The sequence below is a fragment of the Stegostoma tigrinum genome, chromosome 27, assembly GCF_030684315.1.
Source record: "Stegostoma tigrinum isolate sSteTig4 chromosome 27, sSteTig4.hap1, whole genome shotgun sequence".
Classification (NCBI taxonomy): Eukaryota; Metazoa; Chordata; class Chondrichthyes; order Orectolobiformes; family Stegostomatidae; genus Stegostoma; species Stegostoma tigrinum.
Window position 1 is genome coordinate 2,548,727 of NC_081380.1, and position 27,861 is coordinate 2,576,587.

The window sequence follows — 27,861 nt, forward strand, 5'->3', positions numbered from 1 at the left end:
TTCAGAGCATACATTAGCTTGAGGGATTGAAATAAGGCCCTGAAGAGATCCCACTACTGCATGCCAAATATTGAGAAGTTTTGCTGCAATTTGCCAAGTCTTTGCCACTTTACATGGGAAAGATGGTTACTGGCAGGCAAAGCTAAACAAAAGCAATGGCTTTCTCCCTCAGTGTTGGAGGTGAGATAGCTCTGAAGAGTGGTGCTTTTTCATTCCAGCGACAGCAGTGCAGTGAACGGAACTCGTGCCTGGTCACAGGCCCGTGACAGAGTACTTAACAAGAAGGACTGAAAAGTGGAATACTTTTTCCCTTTCTTTTTATTTTTCTGCCTTTATATTCTATGTCTTGGTTTGTTCTTCTGTGTTTTAAGATGGCATTGGAGAATGATGACACCGTACAGCTCTTTTCACTATTTTCTAACAAAATAAACGTGACAATAAATGAATTAAATTAAATCCAACTATATCTGAACACCCTTCAGGAGGTACAGTTGGGTTCATGTGCTATGTGGTATTTCTGTTGCTCTGGAGAAATATCAATGCAGATATTGTGGGACAAGAAATGCTAAAATGCATCCATTCAAGTCAGCAAAGAATTGAATCGGGTTTGAGGAAGGCAAGAGATGTGCTGTACTGGCCAAACGTGAGTAACAAAATTAAACAGTACATCAGTCAGTGCAGTGCTTGTAATGTGTACTGAGCTAAGCAAGCTAGAGAGCCACTGCTGACCCACAACACCCCAAACAGATCATGGATAAAGCTGGGCGTAGGCCTCCTCATATTCACATGAACTGATTATCTTGTCACAGTAGACTACAATTCAGATTACTGGGACATGAACTAATTGACTTCAAGGATTACTGCTAAATTGTTGAATGCTTAAAAGCACACTTCAACTGTTATGGCATTACCAACATTGTCGTAAGTGATATTAGTCCCTAGTTCACGAGTGAACAGCACACATCCTCTCCACACTATCCCCAGTCAAATGGAAAGGCTAAGGCAGGAAGGAAGATTGTGAAAGGACTCAATGAAATTGAGCAAATCTCTCACAGATCGACACAAGGCAATACTTGAAATGGAGTAATAAATCTAGCGAAGACATGAACAGTAGTCCAGTACAAAGACTAATGTCATATGACACAAACTACTGTTCAAATAACTAAAAAACAACTGAAGCCAAGTGAAATGACAAATCAAATTTTGTTTTGACATGATTGCAAAATTATTGTCCCAAATTGGGCTACCCGTCAGAGTACAAACCTTTGAAAATCTCAGGAAAAACCACGTGTGGCAGCTCCAAGAGGTCCAGGAGCTTTTTCCAAGAGGGGTCCAGAGAACGTTAGAGGAAGAGGTGTAAGAGGCAAATGGTCTTCTCTGCCCTGCCCACAAGCTTGAGGATCAGTCAGGGAGCTACTTGAGATAGAACCTCATCGATTGACCCCAAACAATCAACCATCTTCGTAAATGGTCTACCCCATATCTTTAGAATATGACCGCTCGTTCGGAACTTCCCAGTCATCATGAACATTCCTCCTGCATTTAGTCTGTTTGTGCTCTGGATCTTTAGGTAACTGAATAGGCTAATCCTCTCAGGGCATAGTGCAGGACATCACATGAGGTAATGGGATACAGAAGGTAGGCTATGCCTCCTCTTCCATTTCTACTCTGTGTGATCATTCAGGAGTTTGGATTTGAACTGTGGGGCAGCTTTACTGGACATGTTGTCAACAAATTGAATGACACTGGAACAATGTTCCCTCTAATGATGATTCTGTGCGTGTGGATCTCTGAGACCCTTGCATGACACCAGCTTTCAGAAGTGGAAATCAGTGCGGGGAATGGTGCCAGTATGCTGAGTTGGCTGTGTGGCCACGCGACAGAACAGTGGCTCTGGTAAAGGGCTAAGAAAACATGGGGGAGCTGGCAGGATTGTCATTGCCCACACAGTCTTGGTGAATCGATCATAGCTCAGTAACATATTAGACAACAATGAATGGGAACAACTTCCCACTGGAACCTTATTCTATTTTCACGACCCGCAAAGCCTAGCCTTTCTTCCTCTGTATTGCTTTGAAGGGATTCTTGGAATGGCTGTGGTGATCTGTCCCTGACTGGAGGTGCTCCTCCCGTGAGCAAGAACTTTCTGTCAGCGTTCCTGAAGGGATTGTAAGAGGGCACAGTGCCATCTGATGGATATTCTATATCTGTCCTCCGCTGATGTTCTAAATTGCATGAGCCCTCTATATTAAACAGGACAGGTGTCTGACATGGGCTTCATGATAAACCCTGGAGGAAACCCACTTATCGACATGAGTTGGGTGCCTTTGCAGCACTGCTTCAGTCACCATACCCTAAGAGTCTCTGGGAGTCTTTTCCAAGTGGGGTGAAATGTCCTTTAGTGGAGGAAGGTGCAAGAGCCGTACAGTCTTCCCTGTCCTGGTCAACAAGCTTGAGGATCTAGCAGGGAAATCTTTCAGATAGGACCTCATTAGTTGCATAACGTGTTGCCAATCAGAACAGTAATTGTAATGAAGCTTTATCCAGCAGCAGGGCGTGGGCGCTGGTGATACCTTCAGGATCTATAATCTCACTTACTGGAGAGGAAATGGGAACTGGTCTCTTACAGAGAGTCACAGGGAAGTGACGGGCTCGAATCATTCAATGGTGCTATGACAGACAGTGACCGACATCCCCAGTGCACTAGAACTATGTACTTCCATTGCTGAGACTTCTGATTTTTTTGCTACTTTAAATACATACAGGTTTCTGTAGTATGTGTGGGTAAATTTTCTACTGACTTATGTATGATTTTACAATTTTTCCCTATACGCTGGGTTTGTGTTTTCTGATGTAGCTCCTAAAGGTTTGGCCCAAGCTGACCCAGCTGTAACTCCAGCCCAATTTCAGGACCCAGGGTCATGGTGGACACTTGGCAGCAAAGAGGAGGCTGCCAGTGGGAAGCCCCAGATATTGCTGGCTCTCCAACACCAGATCACCCACCAGGATCTGGGACACTTAAATCCTCCGATCAAGCTGGACAGCCAATTTGGTCAAGGGCTCAGAAACCTTGGAGAGTTGTTTATGGCTAAATTGGAAATCACCCTGAGGCCCTCTGCCTCAAGGGCGGCATGGTGTTTCAGTGGTTAGCACCACTACCTCAGAGCTCCAGGGACCTGGATTCAATTCCAGCCTCCGGCAACTGTCCGTGTGGAGTTTTCACGTTTTCCCCCCATGCTCCGGTTTCCCCCTGCAGTTCAGAGCTATGCAGGTGAGGTGGATTGGACATTGTAATGGGATAGGGTGGGGAAGGTGGGAATGCTCTTTGGAGGGTTGATGCAAACCCAGTGGATTGAATGGCCTTTTCCTGCACTTTAGGGATTCTATGATTCTTGGTTTAGGGCCCTCACATCACATTCTTGGGGAAACTTGTCCGGCTATTCCAGGAGAATCCTGATCACCAGCAGCGGGAGTGGCGAGTGGGAGGCAAATGGGTTTACCCCCATCCATTGACCTGTGCACACAGAGAGTGTGTAAAAGTTGAGGAGAGGTTTCATCAAATTAGCCTTCAATGGAGTGTATAATCTTCCAGCTGTTTCCAACGCAGCCTCACTCAAATCTAGGCCAATCTCATCCACATGGTTATTGCTCATCCTTTCTGTAAGAATTCACATCAAATCTTAAAACACAGCTGCTTCCATATTCAAAGGTTAAGTTTACTCAAATCCAAATTCTTTGTCTGAATTTTGCTTCCCTTCCCTTCCTTTGCAGTGACAGTGAAGAGGAGTTGGAGCTGACTTGTTCACATGCAGTGAGCATGCCCAGTAGAGAATTACCTGCAATTCCTCCTTGCAGTTGTGATTTTCTACCAGATGGTAAGTGTTTGTGGTCCCTTTTCCTGTCAGCTTCCCTTGGAACTAGCTGGGTCTGCTGTGCAGAGGAAGTATTTTTGAATGAGTACACCTTGTTATCCCAGATTCTCCAGCATCGGTAGCTTTGGATCAGTTGGCACTCCATGATTGAGTGACGAGCTTTGGGGTCTCAAAACCTGGGGAGGGAGAGATTTTCAGTTTCTTGGGTGTACAGTGGATTTGGCAGATTCTTTGTCCGCTTTAGAAAGCTCCAGTTGTCCAGATACCAATCCTTGTTGCATACACATCAAATTCACACCCTGTTGGGCAAGTCAAACATCAAATCCAGATCTCACAATGTGACAAAATTATTATATTGATCCAATCCAGATAAAAATATCTGATCATGGTAATTTTGTATTTGGAAACTAAATCTAATTCTTACTTAGACCAAAAGCCTTTCTCAGCTGGTAGTCTCTAGGATGGCCAAAGTCTAGAATGCCAGGCACATCTACGATTAACATGTTGCAAAGGCAGGAGGAGAGAAATCTGGGATAACCGTGTAGAGCTGGAGGAACACAGCAGGTCAGGCAGCACTAGAGGAGCAGGAAAGCTGACGTTTTAGGTCGGGACCCTTCTTCAAAAATCTGCTCATTTTGTGATTGATTGACAGATGTATATAAATGTGACAGATATGATTTCTACTGGTCACCATGACTGCAGGTGTTTGGGGAGGATGGTTACTGAGTCTGTTTTACTCGTGTAGATCTTGTTCACTGCAACTAGGTGTTTCCAATGTGGGAAATGTGGAAGCACTCTGTATTAGCAGAGTGATGATAAATACATTTCTGCATCCACTGAAAGCAGGCAAAGGGAAAGTGGTCTTAGGAGTCCGAGTCATAAGATCATGGTTGCACACAAATGTACATCAACGCTGTATCGATGTTATCAAAGACTAAAGACCCCGTATTGATAGTAAACAAGATTGACATGATATACGGAATACCGCCTAGCGAGTGCAATAAACATTACATTGAACAAACAGGGAGAAATCTGATGACCAGGGTTCACAAACACCAGCTGGCACTAAAACAACATGATTAATATTTCGAGATAACAAGATGTAGAGCTGGATGAACACAGCAGGCCAAGCAGCATCAGAAGAACAGGCAAGCTGAAGTTTCAGGTCTGGACCCTTCAGAAGATTTCTAATTTTCTGAAGAAGGGTCCTGACCCAAAATGTCAGCCTTCCTGCTCCTCTGATGCTGCTTGGCCTGCTGTGTTCCTCCAGCTCTACACCTTGTTATCTCAGATTCTCCAGCATTGGCCGTTCCTACTATCTGCACAACCAATATTTACTTGTCTCAGTACACATAGACAATAAGGGTTTGACTAGGACAAAGTAACCATATTGGGGGACATGCGAGCAATAGACGTACAAGGGAATTTCTGGAAGCCTGGTTCTCAACACAGGACTCCATTAACCAACACCCAGAAATAGACTTTGTATACTGACCACTGCTTTAAAAAAAACAGAACCGGACATGACAAGACCATCACGCCAGCGGATCATATAAATTCAGAACAGGAGCAGAACACCAACGCTTCAATTACAGGTAGCGCTGATGATGTTGCCTAGAAGGGTAATAATACGTCTGCACACCACAGAACAATCGGCTCATGAACTGACAGACAACTGCCTCTCAGAATCTTCTCATTGAATCCCTACGTTGTGGAAGCAGGCCATTCGGACCATCTAGCCCACACTAACCCTCCAAAAACCCTCCCACGTCTCCTGATTAAAGAAATCTCTCAACATCCAGGATCAACCTAGTGAATGTTCTCTGGACTGCCTCAAAGTTTTCGAACCCATTTCAAAGTCATTACTAAGGCTGTGAGTATCTGGCATATCAAAATCGATGTGGGATACCATTTGGCATGTTTAGTAAATTAAACTACCTCAGTATTATCCCAAAACTGTCTCCTGTTTCCCAATGAGTTTCCTAATAGGCCAAGACCTTCATGTACTTTAGATGATGTTTGTTATTGGGATCTTTATTTGTCTGGACTACCTGAAGGCATTTAATAACATGCATAGACTCTCCCTTGTCTGCTATGTTTATCACCTTGTCAAACAATTCCATCTGATATGTCAGGTATGAGCACCCCATTACAGACCCTGTTAGCTTCCACTGATCAGCTGGAAGTTTCAAGATGTTCATTTATTTCGTCTTATCAGTGGATGTCTCATTCATCTCTGTGGCTCCATGCTGAGAAGGTGAAGGAGGTGCTGACAGACCCTCCAGTGTGCTGCCCCCAGGCTGTTTTCAAGTGAAAATATTGGACTGCTGCCTCAGCAAGGTGCCTGACCATTATTGGCGAGATCCCAGTGATACCCCCTCTTCTGCTTGGCCCAATAATGGGCCTAACAGGTCACTGCTGCTGCCAGGGACATGGCCACTGCCCTGCTCTCCCCACCTCAAACAAGATTACTTGGAAGGAATCTACTTCTGCTCCCTGTTCTGCTTCCTGACCCAACGCCATGCGACTGGTATTGCTTGGTCCAGTGGGTTCATATTCACGGTAGGTTCTGAGCGGATGGTGAAGAGTCAGTCTGAAGGCTGAGTTTAAAGTGTGTGGGTAGTACATATCTCAAGGTCAGCTGCCCCCTGGGACGCAATAATGCAGTTATGCTGTCCTCTGTGTCTCAGGTGTCACCCAAATGCCTGAAAAGGTGTGTGCGAACCCAGATGCTGCTGTCACTGTCTCACACGTCAGACTGAAGGAATCCCAGGTGCCGGAACTTCTCGCACACGTCCCTTTGGAAAATTTCCTGCAGGCTTTACATTCAGAAGCTCTGAGCAGCACATCGTCTACTGGTAAGACCTGCATCATTGTGATAGCAGCTGGTATTATTGCATTGGCAATATGGAGATTCTTCCAGGGCTCACATCAAGGTAAAAGCTTGATGGTTGATTAAACTGATTTCAACATGCACGTCCCCTCTTTACACATTGGAATTTTGGGATTGAGTGAATGTTAGGGATCTGAGTTCCACTTGCAAGTTTACAGAATTCCTGGGAATGCCAATGGCAGCTCCTTTTGTTAACCTAACTAGAATATTCTTTAAATTCTGGGCTGCGTTATTTTGGTGAAAGATCAGTAACCAAAGAGTTATATGGAATGTCCATTTGAGCCTAGGAACTCCGATCGGAATAGAGGTATAAAGATTATTCTGAAGGAAGTGAGTGGCTTCCAAATAGCTGGAATCAGTGTTGGCAGAAAATGGAAGTATGGAAATGGAAATTCAGCGAGGGATTAGCTCTGGTTGGAGTAATTGGAAGGATGTTGTACTGTGTTATGTGTCATGTATCACTGAAACTGTAAGGGAGAATATACAAGACAGTGGGAGACTGGCCATGTTACACAGTGTAGAAACTTTGAGAAAGGGGTAACAGCTGGATTCTGAGGAGATGCAAACATAGAACTGAATGTGTGGAGTGAGAAGAACAGGAGGAAATCGGGAACCAGCACACCACGATGTTAATGAGAACGGAAATTTAACCAACCCCCGTGTGGCAGCAGCTCATACAATGGGGAATAAACTGAGAGCGGTGGCAGTTGTTTCAGTGAAAGTTAAAGAACAGAATCTCGGTGAGCACTCTAAAATCAACCTGTTTAAAAGGTTGATTTAAGCAAACAATTGTGGGAGTTACTCCACAAGCCTGGAAGCATTGAAAAGTTGTCCACTGAGCACCCAAACATTCATTCGAGACAACTTTCAAAGTATAGCAGTTGCTGACAGACAGTGGCAACAGAGCGCTGGAGTTTCTGATGGAAGAGGTTCTGAGAAGGAGAGATGTCCTACACCCGTGGGACAGAAGGTCAAACATCACATGACACTGGGTTGTGTTGTGTAATTTTTGACCTTGTCCAACACCGGAACCTCCACACTGTGGGAGAGAAGGACATAACTTCATCCTCCTCTCCCTCTCTTCATCTCGACCTGCACCGTAGGCAGACCCTGAGTTTGACCCGATGGTACAACTGCTTGTTGTAATTAGATAAATTGCTGCAATTAATTTTGAGCCTTCCTGTCCCTTGTTGTGACCTCTGTGGAGTCCAATAACTTTTTAAAACAGAAGTATTTCCCAGAGAACCAATTAATACAATTCAAAGAACAAGATTTAACTTTTCAAGACTTTTACTGTCACAGGGAAACTGAGATAATAAACAGCAAACGTTTAAAGAGCCATGTAGTGTATCAAAACATAGAAACAGATGCATTTTTGAATTCACTAACTGACAAGCTGAAATATAGCTCATGTAACGCATTGGCACAATCCCACACTTTTCCTGATCTATAGCATTGCAGGAACACCTCCATAGCCACGCTCATCTCACCAGGAGAGGTCCGATTCTTCCATCATGCCTTGCTGATTATTTCTAATGTCCTTCAACACCTGTTCCACTTATTCCATGTTTTCCCACATCTAATTACCATCAGCATGGCACACCTATAAGCAAATCTCCATTGTTTAAATCTTCATGAGCCCCATCAGTTCTCTACCCTGTTTCAATGGAAACTAAACTCTTAAATCATGCTTCAGAGATTTTTCTGAAGAAGGGTCTAGGCCCAAAACATCAGCCTTCCTGCTCCTCTGCTGCTTGGCCTGCTGTGTTCATCCAGCTCTACACCTTGTTATCTTAGATCGTGCTGCTCGGTCACTGACTCCATTTGCCCTACTTCATCCCAGTACAAGCTTGTCTCTACACCTCAAACAGCAATTGTCTTTTTTATTACGAGGTACTGTGAAAGGGAGTTAAAATTGCTGCCCCGCCTCAATGGGTTTATGTTTGAATTTCTCTCTCCATGGTGACAGGGTCATGTAGGCATGTTTCTGAGCTAAGGTGTTTACCAGGAATGCTCTGTTTTACTTTGAGTTAAAGTACGTTTGAAAATGTAACAACTTATAAGGCTCAGTGTTCAGCCTGTTTTCTCCAACAGCTGGAGATAGTAGGAACTACTATGTGAGGTAACAAGGTGTAGAGCTGGATGAACACAGCAGGACAAGCAGCGTCAGAGGAGGAGGAAGGCTGATGTTTTGGGCCTAGACCCTTCATCAGAAAATGAAGAAGGGTCTAGACCCGAAATGTCAGCCTTGCTGCTTGTCCTGCTGTGTTCATCCAGGTCGACATCTTGTTTCCTCCAACATCTGGTCTTGCTTTGCCTGGACTCATCTCCTTCTCCCATTCCTCCTCCTGACCACCTGGGACCTGCAGCAAAATTCCCATTTCCTCTCGACTCCTGTAAGGTGTTCAAAAGGTGGAAAATCTAGGAGATACTCCGTTCTCCGAGAATTTCCAAAATAGATGCTGCTTGTGAAGAAGTTTTGGCTAAATGTCCTGGTGAGTACATGAAATGGTCTCCTCATTCCTCATTGCTACCAGAGCAACATGAGATGATGAGTATTCCTTTATGTAATGAAGACCGTGTGTTCTCCCAGGCAGCTGTCACTGATGTGAAGGCCGTGCCATTAAAATATATTATCAGATGTCACTGGGGCATTTGACCCTGTGTGAAAGGGACAAAGGCACTGAACAGGAATGTCAGACAAGATAGATCCTAACTTTACACATCAAAACTAGGACCACAAACCGAGCTGAACCAATCAGAGACTCACCTGAGGGCCAGTGGGGCATTTTTATTGTTAATACAGCTCAGTAACAGCATTTCAAAACTGCCTGCCTAGTTCAGTTGTGACAGAAAGTTTTCACAGAATGATAGAAATGACAACACAGAGACCATTGGGCCCCTGGGGCTGGTGCTGTCTCCAGTAATTCTGTGCATGTTCTTGACCTCAATAGCCATGTGTGATGATATATTCCACAGTCAAATGGCCCTCGGTTTAAGAGCTTTCCTCTTGATTCCTCCAATGAGAATCCTTGTTTTCCATTCCCTATTTCCCCATTCACAGTCAGTGACAACAGTCTCTCACCTTTTACCTACAGAATGAGCTCCCTGTTTCACTCACTCACTTCTTTCCTGGATGCTCTTACCTTGGTATCCCTTCCATCCAGCAGCTTCTCCTGGCTCTATGGTAAAGCTGGGGCCTAGTCTTACCTCCCGTAGGAGCCCTGAGCCTGATTCCCCCCCCCCCCCCCAACAAAATCCTCTTCCCTCGACCTCCATTCTACTGTCTCCCTATCTATCCCTAAACTCCCATTCCCAGTTCCTCCCTCTCTCCCCAGACCTGATTCCCTTGTTTCTTTGTCCCTGAGGCCCAATTTCCGGTGGCTCAGTACTTAGCATGGCTGCCTCACGGCTCCAGGTATCTTGGTTTGATTCCAGCCTTGGGCAGGTTACATTGGGAAATTCAGGGTTACAGGGATGGGGTGGGTCTGGATGGGATGCTTTTCAAAGGGTCGGCGTGGACTAGATGGGCCAAATAGCCTGCTTCCACACTGTAGGGATTCTGTGATCAATTTCCATTCCCAATCTCCTTTTCCATCCCCATGTAGAATCTCGCTGTCTCCACTGGAGGCCCTTGTGGATCCCTCTCTCGTACTTTTCCTCTCAAGCCACCATGCACCAAGCTTGCTCGCTCTCTCTTTTTTTCTCTCTCTCCCATGCTGCTTGAATTCTTCTACTGCCTTCAGCGGTGTGGAGGGTTAATATCAAAATGCTGGCGCTTCTCCAGTGTAGCAGATGTTGAGGGATTTGGGCCTGGGAGGGGAATTGCTACAGGGAATATAAATTGTAAAGAGAACCCGGACTGTTGACAGGACAGTCCTGAGGTGTTGGTAACTCTTAGTGTGTGAATGTAGGGCAGGCTAATAAAAGGTGAATGTCTCTTTCAAACACAGTGCAGACATTTGGAAGTGTCAAATCTACCAGACTGGAGGAACCCACACTGGCCAAGTGACATCTGATCCATATTGTGGAGACTAGGTCACACCAAATCTTCAAGTATTGCTCCTAGTAGCGGGGCAGTGTTACAGAGTTTAAATTGGAGGAGTATATGCTTGTGGAACATGCTGTTCTTCAACAGTTAACTAGTTCAGAAACTGGATTTTCTGTTTTTAAACTGCAGATGAAGAGGATCGGATAGATGCTGAACTTCAGCTGGCCAATTACCCCTGGTTCCATGGGACACTGTCACGGGTAAAAGCTGCCCAACTGGTTCTGGCTGGAGGCTCCAGGAGTCACGGTCTGTTCGTCATTCGCCAGAGTGAGACACGACCAGGGGAATATGTGCTGACCTTCAACTTTCAGGGCAAGGCAAAGGTAAGGGAATGGAACACCAGGGACATTAGAAACTGCAAGCAGGCTAAAGGTAGTTCCACACTAGAACTCTAAGACAGGACAAGTTGTTTGAGGTATGTTTGGTGGTTGGGGGAGATGGGATAGGTTAATAATCTACTTTACAACAGATGTTTACTCCTGACTTTTGTTCTGGATTTTATTTTTCACAATGCTTCTCAATGATTTTATTATAACTAGTTATTGTTTAATATGGATGCTAAAATGGAAGGATATTTCATTCAGACAATTCATTAGAAGGCTGGTGACAAGTGAAATGTCTACAAGACTTCAGAGTAGGTAGAAGAGCTGATTAAAGGAGGAGAGGGGTTGTGAAAGGAAAATTGTACAATAAAAATTTCTAATGGTGCTATGGCAATGAAGTTTGCTCTCCACAAGCAAACACTACATTTTAGTTTTGGAGAGTCCACCGACTGACATTGAGCAGAAGTGAAACTAACCCCATGGAATTCAGATCAACTTTGTTTCAAGTTGAAGAAATTATAGGACAATGCAGCCACTGAATTGCCAGAAATGTTACAGCACAGAAAGAGGCCATTCTGTCCTTGTCCTTGCTGGCTGTCTGCAAAAGCATCTAAGGTCTTCCCAACCCCTCAATCTTTTCTCCCAGCCCTGAGAGTACTTTCTCTTCAGGTGCTATCAGATTCCCTTTTGCAAGCCCTCCACCATAGTCCCAGGTATTACAGTCCACATTCTAACAACTCACTGCATTCTTTTGGCAATCCCCTTGAATTGTTGCTTTCTGACCCTCAACCCTCTTATCAGCAGGTTCGGTATCTTTCTGTCAGCTGTAAGGACCCTTTCTGATTTTGAATGCCTATATCAAATCTCCTTTCAACCTTCACTTAAAATGAACAACTTCAGCTTTTCTATTCACGTAACAGAAGTCCTTCACTATGGAACAGTTCTCTTCTTTTTTTGCACTTAGAAGCGTTCTGCACAGAATTGAGGCTGAGACGAAGTTTTACAAACAGATCTTTGAAATTCTGACTGGATGTGACAGTTAGATTGAAAAAGACTATTTTCAGTGATTGAGGGGTTTATTGAGGGTGTTAAGAACTAGGGGTCAGAGAGACATGATTAAGTAGGAGAAATTTATGGAAGAGAATTGAAGTACTTTGTTTTAAGTATATGCTAAGACTGACTCTCCAGTCCCAATACTCCATGAATCTCAACATAAACTAAAAATACCTTTATGGTTATCATGATCACCAATTAAATACCTTCCCTATATCAGGTTTTGAACAAGAAAATCTGTCAAGAGGCTTCTTATTAAATATAGTTGTGAGATGTTTTGAAATCTAATTGGATTCTTGGGTTTATAAATAGAGGTATCGAATATAAAAGGAAGGAAATGATGCTACACATCTACAAGTCATTTGTCAGACCACATTGAAGTAGTGTGTTCCAGTCTGGGCGCCTTGCTTAAGGAAGGATGTAAAAACCCTGGAGAGCGTTTCAAGAAAATTTACGAGAATGATACCAGGAATTAGGGATTTCAGATACAAGGAAATATTTGAGAAATTGGGCTTATTCTCCTTGGAGCAGAGAAGATTAGGAGATGACTTTATTGAGGTGTTCAAAATTATAAGCAATTTTGACAGGATAACAAAGGATATTTATGTTTCCGCTCATTGGCATGTCAGTAACTAGGGATCACAATTTCAAGATTGTCAACAAGAGAGCTTGAGGAGAAAATTCTTTAGTCAGAGTTGTTAGGATTTGGAATGTGCTGCCTGGGTAGAGGTGGATTCCAAAGGAAGTTTCAAATGATAACTGGATATATATTTGAAAGTTTTGAAGTTAGAGGGCTACAGAGAAGACTAGAGAGTGGTACTAGCTGGGTAGCTCTTTTTGGGAGCTGGTACAGACATGAATGGCCTTTTTCAGTACTGTAAAGTTATGATTCTATTATCAAAACAAACTGTGTATTCAATAAAGCTGAAATAATTGGTTTATGTTGTTTAGATTTATACATGTATATCCCTCTAAATATCCCAAAAAATCACACTCTCTGTCTCTCCCATACTCTGTCTCTGCCTGTCTCACTCATGCACAGATACACATGTACATGTTCATGCACACATAGAACATAGAAAAGTACAGCACAGTACAGGCCCTTTGACCCACGATGTTGTGCCATGGAATAATCCTAATCCAAAAACAAAATAACCTAACCTACATTTCCCTCAATTCAGTGCCGTCCATGTGCATGTCCAGCAGTCGTTTAAATGTCACTAATGACTCTGCTTCCACCACTACCACTGGTAAACTATTCCATGCACTCTCAACTCTCTGGGTGAAGAACCTCCCTCTGACGTCTCCTCTATACCTTTCTCCTAACACCTTAAAACTGTGACCCCTCGTGGCAGTCAATCCTGCCCTGGGGAAGCGACCAGAACTGGACACAATATTCCAAGTGTGGTCTCACCAGGGTTTTGTAGAGCTGCAGCATAACCTCGTGGCTCTTAAACTCAATCTCCCTGTTAATGAAAGACAAAACACCATATGCTTTCTTAACAACCTTATCCACCTGGGTGGCAACTTTGAGGGAGCTATGCACTTGAACACCAAGATCCCGCTGTTGCTCCACACTACCGAGAATCCTGCCTTTAATCCTATATTCAGCATTTAAGTTCGACCTTCCAAAATGCATCACTTCGCATTTATCCAGGTTGAACTCCATCTGCCATTTCTCAGCCCAGCTCTGCATATTGTCAATGTCTCGCTGAAGCCTGCAATAGCCCTCGATACTATCAACGGCACCTCCGACCTTTGTGTCATCAGCAAACATACTAACCCACCCCTCAACCTCCTCGTCCAATTCATTTATAAAAAGTACAAAGAGCAGAGGCCCAAGAACAGAGCCCTGCGGGACACCACTCAGCACTGACCTCCAGGCAGAATATTTACCATCTACAACCACTCTCTGCCTCCTGTCAGCCAACCAATTCTGAATCCAAACAGTCAAATCACCCTGTATCCCATACCTCCTGACTTTATGAATGAGCCTGCCATGGGGAACTTTATCAAATGCCTCGCTGAAGTCCATGCACACCACATCCACTGCTCGACCCTTGTCAACCTGTCTCGTGACTTCCTCAAAGAACTCAATAAGATTTGTAAAGCATGACCTGCCCCTCTCAAAGTCATGCTGCCTCCCTTTAATCACACTATGCTTTTCCAAGTAGTCATAAATCCTATCCCTCAGAATTCTTTCCAAAACCTTGCTGACCACAGATGTAAGACTGACTGACTGGTTTGTAATTTCCAGGGATTTCCCTATTTCCTTTCTTGAAAAGAGGAACATTTGCCTCCCTCCAATCTTCCGGTACGACTCCCATGGAGAGTGAGGAAGCAAAGATCTTTGCCAGCGGCTTAGCAACCTCCTTTCTCGCTTCCCGGAGCAACCTAGGATAAATCTGGTCTGGCCCTGGGGACTTATCAATCTTAAAGTTTGCCAAAATTTCCAGCACATCAACTTCCTCAATTTTGATTTGTTCAAGCCTGTTTTCCTGCTCAAAGTTCTCATTCACAACAAGGTCCCTTTCCTTAGTGAAAACCGAAGCAAAAAACTCATTTAGGGCTTCTCCTATCTGCTGAGACTCCACGCACAAGTTCCCTACGCTATCCCTGATCGGCCGTACCTTCTCCCTGTTCATTCTCTTATTCCTCACGTATGAGTAAAATGCCTTCGGGTTCTCCCTAATCCTTCCTGCCAAGCCTTTTTCCTGCCCCTTCCTGACCCTCCTCAGTCCACTTTTGAGCTCCTTCCGAGCAAGCCTGTCATCCTCCAAAGCTGTGCTAGACCCTTACTTCCTCCACCTTACGTACGCTGCCTTTTTCTTTTTGACAAGAAGCACCTCTGTACCCGTCATCCAAGGCAGCCCAGTTCGTCCCCTCCCCCCACTGCACCACACAACCAGCCCAGTTTGTCCCCTCCCCCCACTGCACCACACAACCAGCCCAGCTCTTCCCCTCCACCCATTGCATCCCAAAACCAGTCCAGCCTGTCTCTGCCTCCCTAACCTGTCCTTCCTCTCACCCATCCCTTCCTCCCACCCCAAGCTGCACCTCCATCTCCTACCTACTAAACTCATCCCACCTCCCTTGACCTGTCCGTCTTCCCTGGACTGACCTATCCCCTCCCTACCTCCCCACCTATACTCTCTCCACCTATCTTCTTTACTCTCCATCTTCGGTCCGCCTCCCCCCTCTCTCCCTATTTATTCCAGAACCCTCTCCCCATCCCCCTCTCTGAAGGGTCTAGGCCCGAAACATCAGCTTTTGTGCTCCTGAGATGCTGCTAGGCCTGCTGTATTCATCCAGCCTCATTTTATTATCCTTAATCTTACCCCTTCTTACCTGTCTCAGAGGAACAAATTTATGCATCACTCGCAACAACTGCTCCTTAAACAGCCTCCACATGTCTGCTGTGCCCTTTCTGTGGAACAATTGCTCCCAATCTGTACTTCCCAACTCCTGTCTGATAGCGTCATAGTTTCCTTTTCCCAAGTTAAATATCTTCCCCTGGTAACTGCTCCTTTCCCTTTCCATGGCTACGGTAAATGTGAGGCTGTTGTGGTCACTGTCGCCAAAGTGTTCTCCCACCACGAGATCTGACACCTGTCCTGGCTCATTGCCGAGCACCAAATCCAAAATGGCCTCCCCCCCCCCCCCCCCCCCCCCCACCGCCGGTTGGCCTGTCCACATACTGAGTAAGGAAACCCTCCTGAAAACACCTGACAAAAACGGCTCCATCCAAACCATCTGCACTAAGGAGGTCCCAATCTATATTGGGAAAGTTGAAGTCACCCATAACAACAACCCTGCTACGTTTGCACTTTTCAACAATCTGCCGGCCAATGAGTTCTTCGATCTCCCTACTGCTATTTGGGGGTCTGCAGAAAACCCCCAGTGAGGTGACTGCTCCCTTGCTGTTCCTAACTTCCACCCATACTGACTCAGTCGACAAACCTTCCTCGGCAACCTCAGCCCATACCACCTCAGTAGACGAGTCCTCAAAGGTTCTTTCAGCCGCCGTTATATTGTCCTTGACCAACAAAGCCACACCTCCCCCTCTTTTACCACCTTCCCTGACCTTAATGAAAGATCTCAACCCTGGAACCTGCAACATCCATTCCTGACCCTGCTCTATCCATGTCTTTGAAATGGCCACAACATCGAAGTCCCAGGTACCTATCCAAGCTGCAAACTCACCTACCTTATTCTGGATACTCCTGGCATTAAAGTAGACACCATTCAATCCAGCTTGCTGTCTGTCAGCACACTCCTGTGACAGTGAGGTCCTGATCATGTCCTCCCTATGCTCATCCTCCTGTGTACTAGGACTACACCTCAGTTTCCCATCCCCTTTCTGAGCTAGTTTAAATTCACTTGGGTAAAGCAAAGCGAAACAAGATACTCTGCAGATTAAAAGAAAACATTTTGGGCAATGGGTTATTCTTGAAGGCAAAACTGTAAAATAGACAATATTCTGAAGTCTTTTGCTCCAATGCTGTGGCATGTGTGATCAAGTTATTAATTATGCACATTTGTTTCTGAAGTCTTGCAGACACAGCTTGCTGAGGAAATAAAACATGGAGCTGCTTCATTAATAACACTTCTTCAAAAGAAAAAATTATTTGCGTCCTGAGCTCCACAAGAGAATTTTCTTTACAGACAAGAGACAGATCAGCTGGGCAGATTGTTCTCAGTAAACTGTCCTCCAAACCAGCTCATTCTTAGCAGGCTTTCCTCCAGCTGAACCAGGTGTAAAACAAGAACCTTCACCATGCCAGCACCAGTTGTAAAATTGCCCAACAGGAGTTTATAGCATAGCAAAGCAAACAGTTACCACCAGTCATGTGATTTCTAGGAAGCCTTGTTAATGAAAGATTTCCAGGTCCATAGTAAACTTTCAATGGCCTCTTTAAAAGAAACCTTTCCACGTATTGATTCAAAATTTGAAATGAATGTATTTTATACAATCCTTCAAAATTCAAGCAATACTAAGTATAAAACAGCTTTGTAATGCACTTTTGCTCCTTTTATGGGGGAGAGTAGGTGTTTTGCTGGAGCTGGGCTGGCCTTATTAGTAGATATGATAATATGATACCTCAGATATATGGTGAAGCTCTTAAATTGGGAACCAGAAATGTAGAGCCATTCACCATGTCCTCCTTGCCTTCTCATGTATCAATAAATCACAACTATTGACCGTTTCAATGGCCAAAAATGTCTTGGCACTTAACATCTTTTAATTGCATAAATAAATACATAAGACCTGCAAAAATCACCTCTTCAAAGAAAGATCAGGTTGTTATCAGTAATGGTGATGTTGCTTTGTTTGATCAAAGCTCCCCTGAAAGCAATATCAACATTGCCTGCTGGACTAAGTATCACCCATTCTTAGACCTATGCCGTAGATTCATAATGAGAGTATCCGGCACCTGTATCTAAGGAAGCAGTTAGAATTGATAGCCAGAGGGGATCTAATCTAATCTGTTTTGCTAGTTGGCCTCGTGATGAATGCTTTAATATAAAAATTGCAGTCCGAAAGAGTGCCTTTCTCAGCCATAAGGGCCCTTTCTTATTTTGAACACCTTTTTTAAATCAAATCTTCTCACAACTTGTTCTACCCATCAGCGTGAGATTAGGGACATCAATTCTATTAAGCACCCTGCAGGAGTGTTCAATGGGCTATGGGGATTGGACTACGGAGATTTTTCAATGTGAATTCTAGTAAACGCTGTATAACATAGAACGTAGGACATTATAGCACAGTACAGGCCCTTCGGCCTTCGATGTTGTGCCGATCTGTCATAACGATCTGAAGCCCATCTAACCTACGCTATTCCATGTATATCCATATGCTTGTCCAATGACGATGTACTTAAAGTTGGATGTACTTAAAGTATGGTGAATGTTGGTGCGTAGCTATTGGCTTCAAAGTAATGAGATGGTTTTTCTGTGACCTAAAAATAATTGGGCCTTCAGGTGGTCTCTCTTTGGTACACATTGCATTTATTAACACCATGTGGACACTTTCTCAGACGTTTATGGTGCTGGCTCTTTGAGGTGCTGTCTGCACTCATACACACAGCAGTCTTAAACGTGGCTGCTGTCTGCTTTTTTAACCTTCACTCGACAGGCAGTTCCCACCTCCCAGTTACAAATGGCGTTTGCGCTCATCTCCAGTGCGGTCAGGATATTTCACTTGAAAACATTTATGTGAGCCTTGAGATAAGGATCTCTGCATTTGGGTTCCTAGCCCTACTTGAAAAATGTCAATATTTTAAGAATTGGTGTTTAGGGTAAAGGAGGGATGTAGAGAATGGGGATTAGTACCCTGATCATGACGAGGATGAACATAGCCAGTTAGACTGACTACCCAGTTCCCATGCTGTTTTTTAAATGTAATTGTCTGCAAATTCCAGATGACTGTATAACAAGCTGCTTTTTAATTTGTGTAGCACCTACGCCTGTCTCTGAATGAAACTGGTCAGTGCCATGTTCAGCATCTCTGGTTTCAGACCATCCTGGATATGCTAAAACATTTTCATACTCATCCTATCCCCCTGGAGTCCGGAGGTTCTGCTGATATCACTCTCCGTAGCTACGTGCTGGTCACAAAACCCACCCCAGGCCCAGGTAAGAATCTCTGAAAGGGCTGTCATGGTTTTGAAACAGCTTTCCTTTTTAAAAGAAAATGCTACTTAGTTTTCCTTCGAATAATCTTCTCTGACTGTGAGACATGCTGTCTCCTCTCCCATGAGCTGTTTGTACAATAGCTTGATCCGACCTTCTTAATGGCCGTTTTGATCATCCTGCTTTAACTGTTTCACCGTCCGCAGTCATAACTTTCAGCAGCCTCAGCTGTAAGCTCTCAAATTCCCTCTTTATCTCTCCCTGCTTGTTTCCAAATACTCTTTAAAGTCTATCTCAGTGACCAAGCCTTCCCTGATATCTCCTTCCATGCCTCAGGATCAGTTTTGGTTTGCTTAATATTATTCCCCGAAATGTCAATTTAAACAGCCATCCCGTTCTGTGCAGGCTCATTGGTTTGGATGATGGTAAAGGTACTTTGTGATGCCATTTTTTAGGGAGTTCCGTAGTTTAGTTTGTTATGATTTATTTTGTTGCTTGTGAAGGGAAAGGCAACAAACTGAAAGGATTGTAAGAAGGCTTTAACCTCAGTGACTGGACCACCTCCTGCTCCAGACTATTTTGTGAACCTTTGTGCCAATTCTCTGGCCCTTTGCCATTACGAAGCTGATCTAGGGATGATGAACCATCTGCATAGAGCCTCAGTGGAAAGGTGGAGAGTGACCCTCAAAGCCCCAGCTCTACAGTTTTCAGCAATACACTGAAGAATGTGACAGGCACTTCAAATAGCTCTCTGCCATCTCAGTTTTTCCTGTCAATTGTTTACTCATTTTCACCAAACGACCTTTAGCCTGTTCCTTTGCTTTTAAAAGGAACTGCTGCTTCCCAGCGAGGGGCATGGTGGCCCTCTGTTTTCTCGCTCAATTTTTTGGCTTTGTCAAGAACTGTGTGGGTCAACTTGCAAAGGATTGAACTGCCTCTGCCAATCTCTGACATTGCTGTCTCAGGCAGAGCTCCACCATATAATTATAATTAACTCTCTTTGTTTTCTCAATGAAGGCTCGATAACCCGATCTTCCCTGATTTATTTAAGAGCTGCTAACAAATGGCATTGTGGGCCATAACCATTGTTGTGGTGAGATGTGAATCTTATGGAAGTTTCCACATATCAATCAGCTGGTATACTACTTAAACAGGAATGATGGCTCCAAGGTTCAGAATCCCACTGCCAAATCCACAGCACCTTGTCAAAATGGCTTGGCTACGATGTCCTGAAACTCACCATACAATTGATCTATGTGTAATAACATTGGGCTTATCCCTTCAATTCACAGCGACATCTAATAGCATCTGAACACACTTAGAGTGACTGGATGTCCTGATAAAACTGCATGAAAGAACTGAAAGGAAAGATAAAGATATTCTGAGAAGGCTCAAGTTATACAAGCCACCAGGGTTCAGGAGAGACATTGTTATCTCTTCATACAAACAGCTTTGTTTGTGTCCTTAACAATTACAATGTGTAGAGCTGGATAAACACAGCAAGCCAAGCAGCATCAGAGGAGCAGGAAGGCTGATGTTTCGGGCCTGGACCCTTCTTCAGAAATGGGGGATGGGAAGGGGATTCTGAAATAAATAGAGAGAGTGGGGGCGGCTGATGGAAGATGGATAGAGGAGCAGATAGGTGGAGAGGAGACAGACAGGTCAAAGAGGCAGCGATGGAGCCAGTGAAGGTGAGTGTGAGTGGGGATAGGTCAGTCCAGAGAGGATGGACAGGTGAAGTAGGTGGGTTGAGGCTGGTAGGTAGGAGGTGGGGTTTGGGCTTGAGGTGGGAGGAGTGGATAGGTGGGAGGAAGGGTGGACAGGTTAGGGAGGCAGGGACAAGCTGGGCTGGCATTGGGATGCAGTTGGGGAAGGGATATTTTGAAGCTTGTGAAGTCTACATTGATACCATTGGGCTGTAGGGTTCCCAAGCGGGAATATGAGTTGCTGTTCTTGCAACCTTCGGGTGGCATCATAGTGGCACTGCAGGAGGCCCTGATGGACATGCCATCCAAGGAATGGGAGGGGGAGTTGAAATAGTTCACGACTGGGAGGTGCAGTTGTTTGTTGCAAACCAAGAGAAGGTATTCCACAAAGTGGTCTCCAAGCTTCCACTTGGTTTCCCCAATGTAGAGGAGGCCACATTGGGAACAACGGATGCAGTATATTTGTGGAACACCTGTGCTCGGTTTGCGACAAACAACTGCACCTCCCAGTCGTGAACCATTTCAACTCCCCCTCCCACTCCCACTCCTTGGATGATGTGCTCATTCTGGGCCTCCTGCAGTGCCACCATGATGCCATGCAATGGTTGCAGGAACAGCACCTCATATTTCACTTGGGCAACCGTGCAGCCCAATGGTATCAATGTGGACTTCACAAGCTTCAAAATCTGCCATTCCCCACTGCATCCCAAAACCAGCCCAGCTCATCCCCGCCTCCCTAACATGTCCGTCCTTCCTCCCACCTATCCACTCCAGTCACCTTAAGCCTCGCGCCCCCCCCCCCACCCTCTTACCTACCAGCCTCTTCCCGCCTACATCACCTGTCCGAACTCCCTGGACTGATCCATCCCCACCTATGCTCACCTTTACTGGCACCAACCCCACCTCTTTGACCTATCTGCTCCTTTATCTATCTTCCATCCACCTCCCCCTCTCTCTCTCTCTCTTTCAGAATCCCCTTCCCATTCCCCCATTTCTAAAGAAGGTTCTAGGCCCACAATGTCAGCTTTCCTGTTCCAATGATGCTGCTTGGCCTGCTATGTTTATCCAGCTCTACACCTTGTTATCTCAGATTCTCCAGCATCAACAGTTCCTACTATCTCTGTTTGTATGAAGAGATGTTCGTAAGTCATAGCAAACAAATTAATATAAGAACCACCAACAAGTTAATGCAAATTATCTTCCACATGCCATGCTGACGAGGAGAATTTCCACAGCGTTTTTCTGCCTTAATCCAGACTTTTCTTATGTTTAAAGGCATGATTTGCACAAAATAGGACAGAGTGCAGCACAGTTGGACCCTCTCCCAGAACATGAAGAGATCTTTGTTGATTTATATGGGAGGGAGCCTCTCAGAATTTGGAGGGGTATGTATCACATTCCTCAAATCCTTCATGATATTTCACATCGACATGTCCCATGTACACTATGCACAAGTGCATAATATTGCATGAACTGTCAGCAAAATACCCAAATGCATAGTTGTGCTTTCGTACCCATAATCGTCATCTGCCATCTTCATAGAACAAGGAGTTAGGTAGGACCATGCTGCCCATCACTACCAGGCACACCTTCACTGAGGAGGAGGATTGGAGCAACAAAGGTTCAAATGGCACTGGGGCTAACAAATGAAGACAAGTTGCATCAATGAGGATCAAATTCCTTTGAGTATAGAAAATTAAAGGATAACTTAATCAAGGCATTTGTGATGAAAGAACTCTGGTGTGGTGAGGACAGTCTAGCGCAGGAGCATGTAGATTTAAAATCACAGCATTATCATGAATTTGATCAAGAAGTACGCTGGGTAGTGAAAATCTTAAACTACTTTTGTAAAGAGACTGTTGAAGTTGCAGATCTTTTGAAATTTCAGAACTCAGATGGGTAAATTTCTGTTTGTCAAGAGTGTAAATGTTTTTATGGACAGCGATAGCAAGATGAGTAGATTGAGTTAAGATACAGTTTAAACATATATAATTGAACTTTTAAAAATGCAATCATTGGATGTGATTATCATAGCAAGACAAGCATTTATTGCCCATGACCACCTTGAATATAACTGAGGCTGTTTCAGCTATTTGCGGGCAGTTAAGAGTCAACCACGTCGTGGACCTGGAGTCACGTGTAGGTCAGACCAGGTAAGGATGGCAGATTTTTTTTCATTGAAAGATATTAATGAAGCTGATGAGTTTTCAATAATAACTGACCATGGTTTCATAGTCACCATTACTGGAGTAACTTTCAACTCCATATTTTGCTCAATAAATTGCACCAGCTACTGTGAAGAATTTGAACCCATGTCCCAGAGCATTAGCCCAGGCCTCAGTTATGAATCCAGTGATACTACCAGTCTCCCACTGTCTCCCTGACAAACCCTGGGTCCAGGGAGATGGAATTTGCTGATGTTCTATTTTTCTCGGAATGTTTTGCAGCTTGGACTCCAAAAAGAAACCATGATCATAAGAATGAAGTAAAAGATGGGTTAACCATTCAGCCTTTTGAGCTTGCTCTGCCACTCAATGCTATCTATTCAACAGGAACTCCAATGGCCTGCCCTGTTGTCCTCTTGTTTACTGTCCAACAATCTATGATCCCAACTTATTCAATGTCAATAGCCTTCTGGAGTAGAGAATCTCTAAGATCCAAAGCCTTCTATATGCCTAGAGAAAACTTTTGGAATCCCTTTTATGTTAGCTGCCAAACTTTCCTCATGATCTTTGTTTCCCTTATTTGTCCTTTTGATTCCCATCTAAACTTCAGCATTTGACCTGATTTTCAATTGTATTATCCACTTGATACGAGTACACTTTTTATTTACAAAAGTTTAATTTCTGTCTCTTGTTGTTCAGGAACCGCTTCCACTTCCTGTGAATATGCCTTAGTTATCTCCTCCTTAAAGACAGGTCATTGTTCTTTTACAGGTCTTCCTGCTAAGTTCTGATTCCAATTTATCAGTCTGTGGTCTGATTTTTGAATGCATGATCATCAACCAGTAGCCTGGGTTTCCAGTCCAGCTTACTCCTACACCACCAGGTCACATCCAAACTGGAAAAATAAATATACTTACTAATAAACTCAAGTAAGATTTCAGGAGAATCCTGTTTATTCAGTGTGGTGATAATGGTGATACTTGTGACAACAAGGCATGGTTGAGACAAAAGGTATAAGTGCATTGAAGGGGAGGGTACATATGTACTTGAGGGAGAAGGAAGTTAATCATAGAATCCTGACAGTATGGAAGCTGGCCATTGTGTTCACACCAACCCTCCTGAAGAGCACCCCCCGCCTCCATCCCCTGACTCTATCCCTCTAACCCAGCATCTCCTATGGCTAACCCACCCGGCCGGCACACCCCTTGATAGTACAGGCAATTTAGCATCACCAATCCACCTAACCTGCTCATCTTTGGACTGTGAGAGCATCTGGAGGAAACCCACAGCAAATATGTAAACTCGACTCGCAGTGACCCAATACTGGATTGGAACCCAGTCCCTGGTGCTGTGAGGCAGAAGTGCTAACCACTGAGCCACCATGTTGCCCCACGATAGATGTACAGACAAAGGATCCATGTGTGGAATGTAAAATATGAAAGATCCTCATAAGGAGGAAACTGGACACCGCTGGGTGGAAAATATTGAAACGTGGAAAAAAGGCTTTACTAAATGGTGAGCTCATGATTCAGCAAAGCACCAAATAGAGTACAGAGTATGAAGACAAATGTAAAAGGAAAGAAAGGAAAAGAAAATGTATGAGGATAGTATTTAGTATCTAAAATGTAAACAAAACTTTTGGCTGCGTCAGCATTTATTGAAATCTGTGATTGCTCTTGAGCAGGTGGGGGTGAGCTGGCTTCTTGACCTGCTGCAGTCCATGTGCTGTAGGTAGACCCATAATGTCCCTTAGGGAGTCATTGTAGGATTAAACCCAGCAACAGTGAAGGAACAGTGACATAGTTCCAAGGCAGGATGGTGAGTGGTTTGCAGATGGTGGTGGTCCCATGTATCTACTGCTTTGTCCTTCTAGATAGAAGTGGTCATGGGTTTGGAACGTGCTGTCTAAGAAGCCTTGGTGAATTCCTGCAGTACATCTTATAGATAGTACGCATTGTTGCCATCACACCTTAACTTGTGCTTTGTAGGTAGTGGACAGGCTTTGGAGAGTCAGAAGGTAAGTTCTTCATTGCAGTATTCCTGGTGTCTGAACTGCTCTTGTAGCCACTGTGTTTATGCGGTGAATGCAATTCAGTATGCAGTCAATGATAAATCCAAGGATGTTAATAGTGGGGATTCGGTAATGCTAATACTGTTGAATCTCAATGGGCAATGATTCTGTTTTGTTGGATTTGATCATTGTGTGGCAAATGTGTGGTGCAAATGTAACTTGTTACTTGTCAGCCTAAGCCTGGATATCTTGTTGCATTTGAACATGGACTGCTTCAGTGTCTGATGAGTCTTGAAACGTGCTGAACACTGTGCATTTATTGGTGAACAACCCCAATTCTGACCTTACGATGGCGGGGAGGTCATTGGTGAAGCAGCTGAAGATGGCTGGGTCTAGGACTGTACTCTGAGGAACTCCTGCAGAGATGTCTGAGAAGTGGGATGACTGGCCTGGGGCGGCACAGTGGCTCAGTGGTTAGCACTGCGGCCTCACAGCGCCAGGGACCCAGGTTCGATTCCAGCCTCGGGTAACTGTCTGTGCAGAGTTTGCACGTTCTCCCCGTGTCTGCATGGGTTTTCTCCGGGTGCTCCGGTTTCCTCCCACAGTCCAAAGATGTGCAGGTTAGGTGGATCGGCCATGCTAAATTGCCCGTAGTGTTCAGGGGTGTGTGGGTTGTAGGGGGATGGGTCCAGGTGAGATGTTGCAAGGGGCGGTGTGGACTTGTTGGGCCGAAGGGCCTGTTTCCACACTGTAGGGTATCTAATCTAAACTGCAACCATCTTCCTATGTGCCAGGTGTAACTCCAAACAGCAGAGAGGCTTTCCTTTCATTCCCATTTGATTCCAGCTTTGTGAGGGCTTTTTGATGCCACACTCAGTTAAAAGCAACCTTAACGTAAAGGGCCATCACTCACCTCAACGTCAGCTCTTTTGTCTGTGTTTGAACCAAAGCTGTAATGAGGTCAGGAGCTGAGTGCCCCTGACGGAACCTAAACTAGGCATCACTGAGCAGGTTATTGCTGAATTTGTTACAGGTTGGTGTTGGTGTTCTTGTTGTTTCTTCCTCTCGGGTCTAGGACATCTCTGCAGGAATTTCTCAGGGTACAGTCCTAGGCCCAACCATCCTGAGAATACTGTTGTTGACAGCTTCCATCACTTTACTGATGATCAAGAGGAGACTTGAGGAGCAGTAATTGGCCAGGTTGCATTTAGCATATTCTTTGCAGCATCCCATGCCTCTGGCTGCTTCTTGAGTTCAAATGGATAGGATCAAATTGGTGGAAGACTGGCATCTGTGGTGTTAGGGACCGTTGGAAAAGACCGAGATAGATTAATAGCACACGTAATGAAAGGAAGGGTGTGGCTGATAATGGGGATTTTTTTTTTGTTTTGGGATGGGATAGCATGGCTGTGATAGTAAATTGATATTTTAAATGAAAAACAGAAAATGCTAGAAATATTCAGCAGGTTAAGCTGCACTTGTGGAAAGATAAGTAAAGTTAATGTTGTAATAATACAATTTTTTTGCCAGGACCACTGACTATTTTACTACTCAAACAGAGTATGTTTACAATGTTATATTAAGGGACAGGACAATAGTGAAATTAGATATAAATGAGGAGATACATAGGAGGTCGATGGACTCAAAGTAGAAATGTCACTGGCTCCAGAATGGATGTATCCTTGGGAACTGTAGATGGAAAATACACAATCTTGCACATCTGCTCGAATATGAGAATAGTGCCAGAGGATTGGAGGATTGCAGTTGTTACAGCCCTGTTCAAAATGGGGAGAGAGAAGAACCAGCAAATACTGTCTACAACCTATAGTTGGATTTTCAGAAAGTTTTTGATAAGCTCCTAGGGAAGAGTTACTAGGCAAAATTAAAACATGGGGGATTGGTAATTGGGGGATTGAAGATTGGTTGACAGGTGGGAAACAGAGAGGCACATTCCAGGGTGTACCACAAGGATCTGTGCTTAGGACCCCAGCTAAATTAACAACCTGGATGAGGGAACCAAACGAAACGTGTCCAAGTCTGCTGTTGACACAGGACTGAGTTGTGAGGAGGTGGCAAGGGGACTTCAAATTGATTCAGACAAATTGAATGAGTGGGCAAACACATGGCAGATGCAGTACAATGTGGCTAAATGGGAAGACTTGCACTTTCGTGTGAAAAATGCAAAGGCTCGGTGTTATTTAAATGGTGATCTACTGGAAGTGTGGATATACAAAAGGATCTAGGTGTCCTTGTACATCTGTCCACTGAAAGTAGACAGGCAGATGCCGCAAGCAATTACAAAGGAAATGGTCTTCATTGCAAAATGATTTACGTTCAGAAGTTGGAAGATCTTGCTGCGGTTATGCAGGGTTAGACCTCACCTGGAGTATTGTGCGCAGCTTTGGCCTCCCTAACTAAGAAAGGATATACTTACCGCAAAGGGAGTGCAGCAGATGTTCACTAGGCTGTTACCAGGGATGGCAGGACTGTCCTATGTTAATAGATTAGTTCAACTAGGCCTATATTCACTAACGTTTAGAAGGATGAAAGGGGGTCTGGTTGAAATGTAATAACATTCTGTCAACGCTAGACAGACTAGATGCAGAGAGTATGTTTCTCCTGGTTGAGGAGTCCAGAATCAGGAGACAGTTTTAGGATATGGTGTAGATCATTTGACCGTGAGATGAGGAAACATTTCTCCACTGAGAGGGCAGTGAACCTATGGAATTCTCTAACACAGAAGGCTGTGGAAGCCGAGTCACTGAGTGTGTTTACGAGAGGGAATATTGAGCAGGGCTCAAAGGAGTGAATGGCCTACTGCTCCCAGTTTCTCCTACATTTCTATCAAGAGGCAAGGATGTGAAACAATCCAAGACAAAATTGAAGACAGTGAGTTAACTAATTAAAGTTAGAACGGCTATGTTAAAAATTGTCATGTTTGACTAAATTTGAGTCCTTTGATCAAGTAACAGAGTGGGTTGATGAGGGTAGTGCTGTTGATGTAGAGGGATTTCTAGATATTTCACAGGATGTGGGCCTCACTAGCTGGGCCTAGCATTTATTGCCCACCTCTAATTGCCCAGAAGGCAGTGAGGAATCACCCACATTGTCTGGAGTCATATGTAGACCAGAGCAGGTAAATGCAGTTGATGTG

The 27,861-nt window shown here is 44.4% G+C and overlaps 1 protein-coding gene across 5 annotated transcripts in view; it reads left to right on the forward strand.

The window, feature by feature from the left end:
* The window catches only part of LOC125464462 (SH2B adapter protein 2-like), a 130,753-nt gene that overhangs the window by 87,854 nt on the left and 15,038 nt on the right, over positions 1 to 27,861 (forward strand). For 3 of the 5 annotated variants that reach the window (XM_048556781.2, XM_048556782.2, XM_048556783.2), the window contains 4 exons: positions 3,772 to 3,875; positions 6,563 to 6,730; positions 10,946 to 11,139; positions 18,651 to 18,828. In XM_048556781.2, coding sequence (XP_048412738.1) covers positions 3,772 to 3,875; positions 6,563 to 6,730; positions 10,946 to 11,139; positions 18,651 to 18,828 — 644 coding nt within the window. Of the gene's footprint in view, positions 1 to 3,771; positions 3,876 to 6,562; positions 6,731 to 10,945; positions 11,140 to 18,650; positions 18,829 to 21,806; positions 21,917 to 27,861 lie in introns of all 5 variants that reach the window. The other 2 variants (XR_009447319.1, XM_059655444.1) reach the window with 2 other exon arrangements.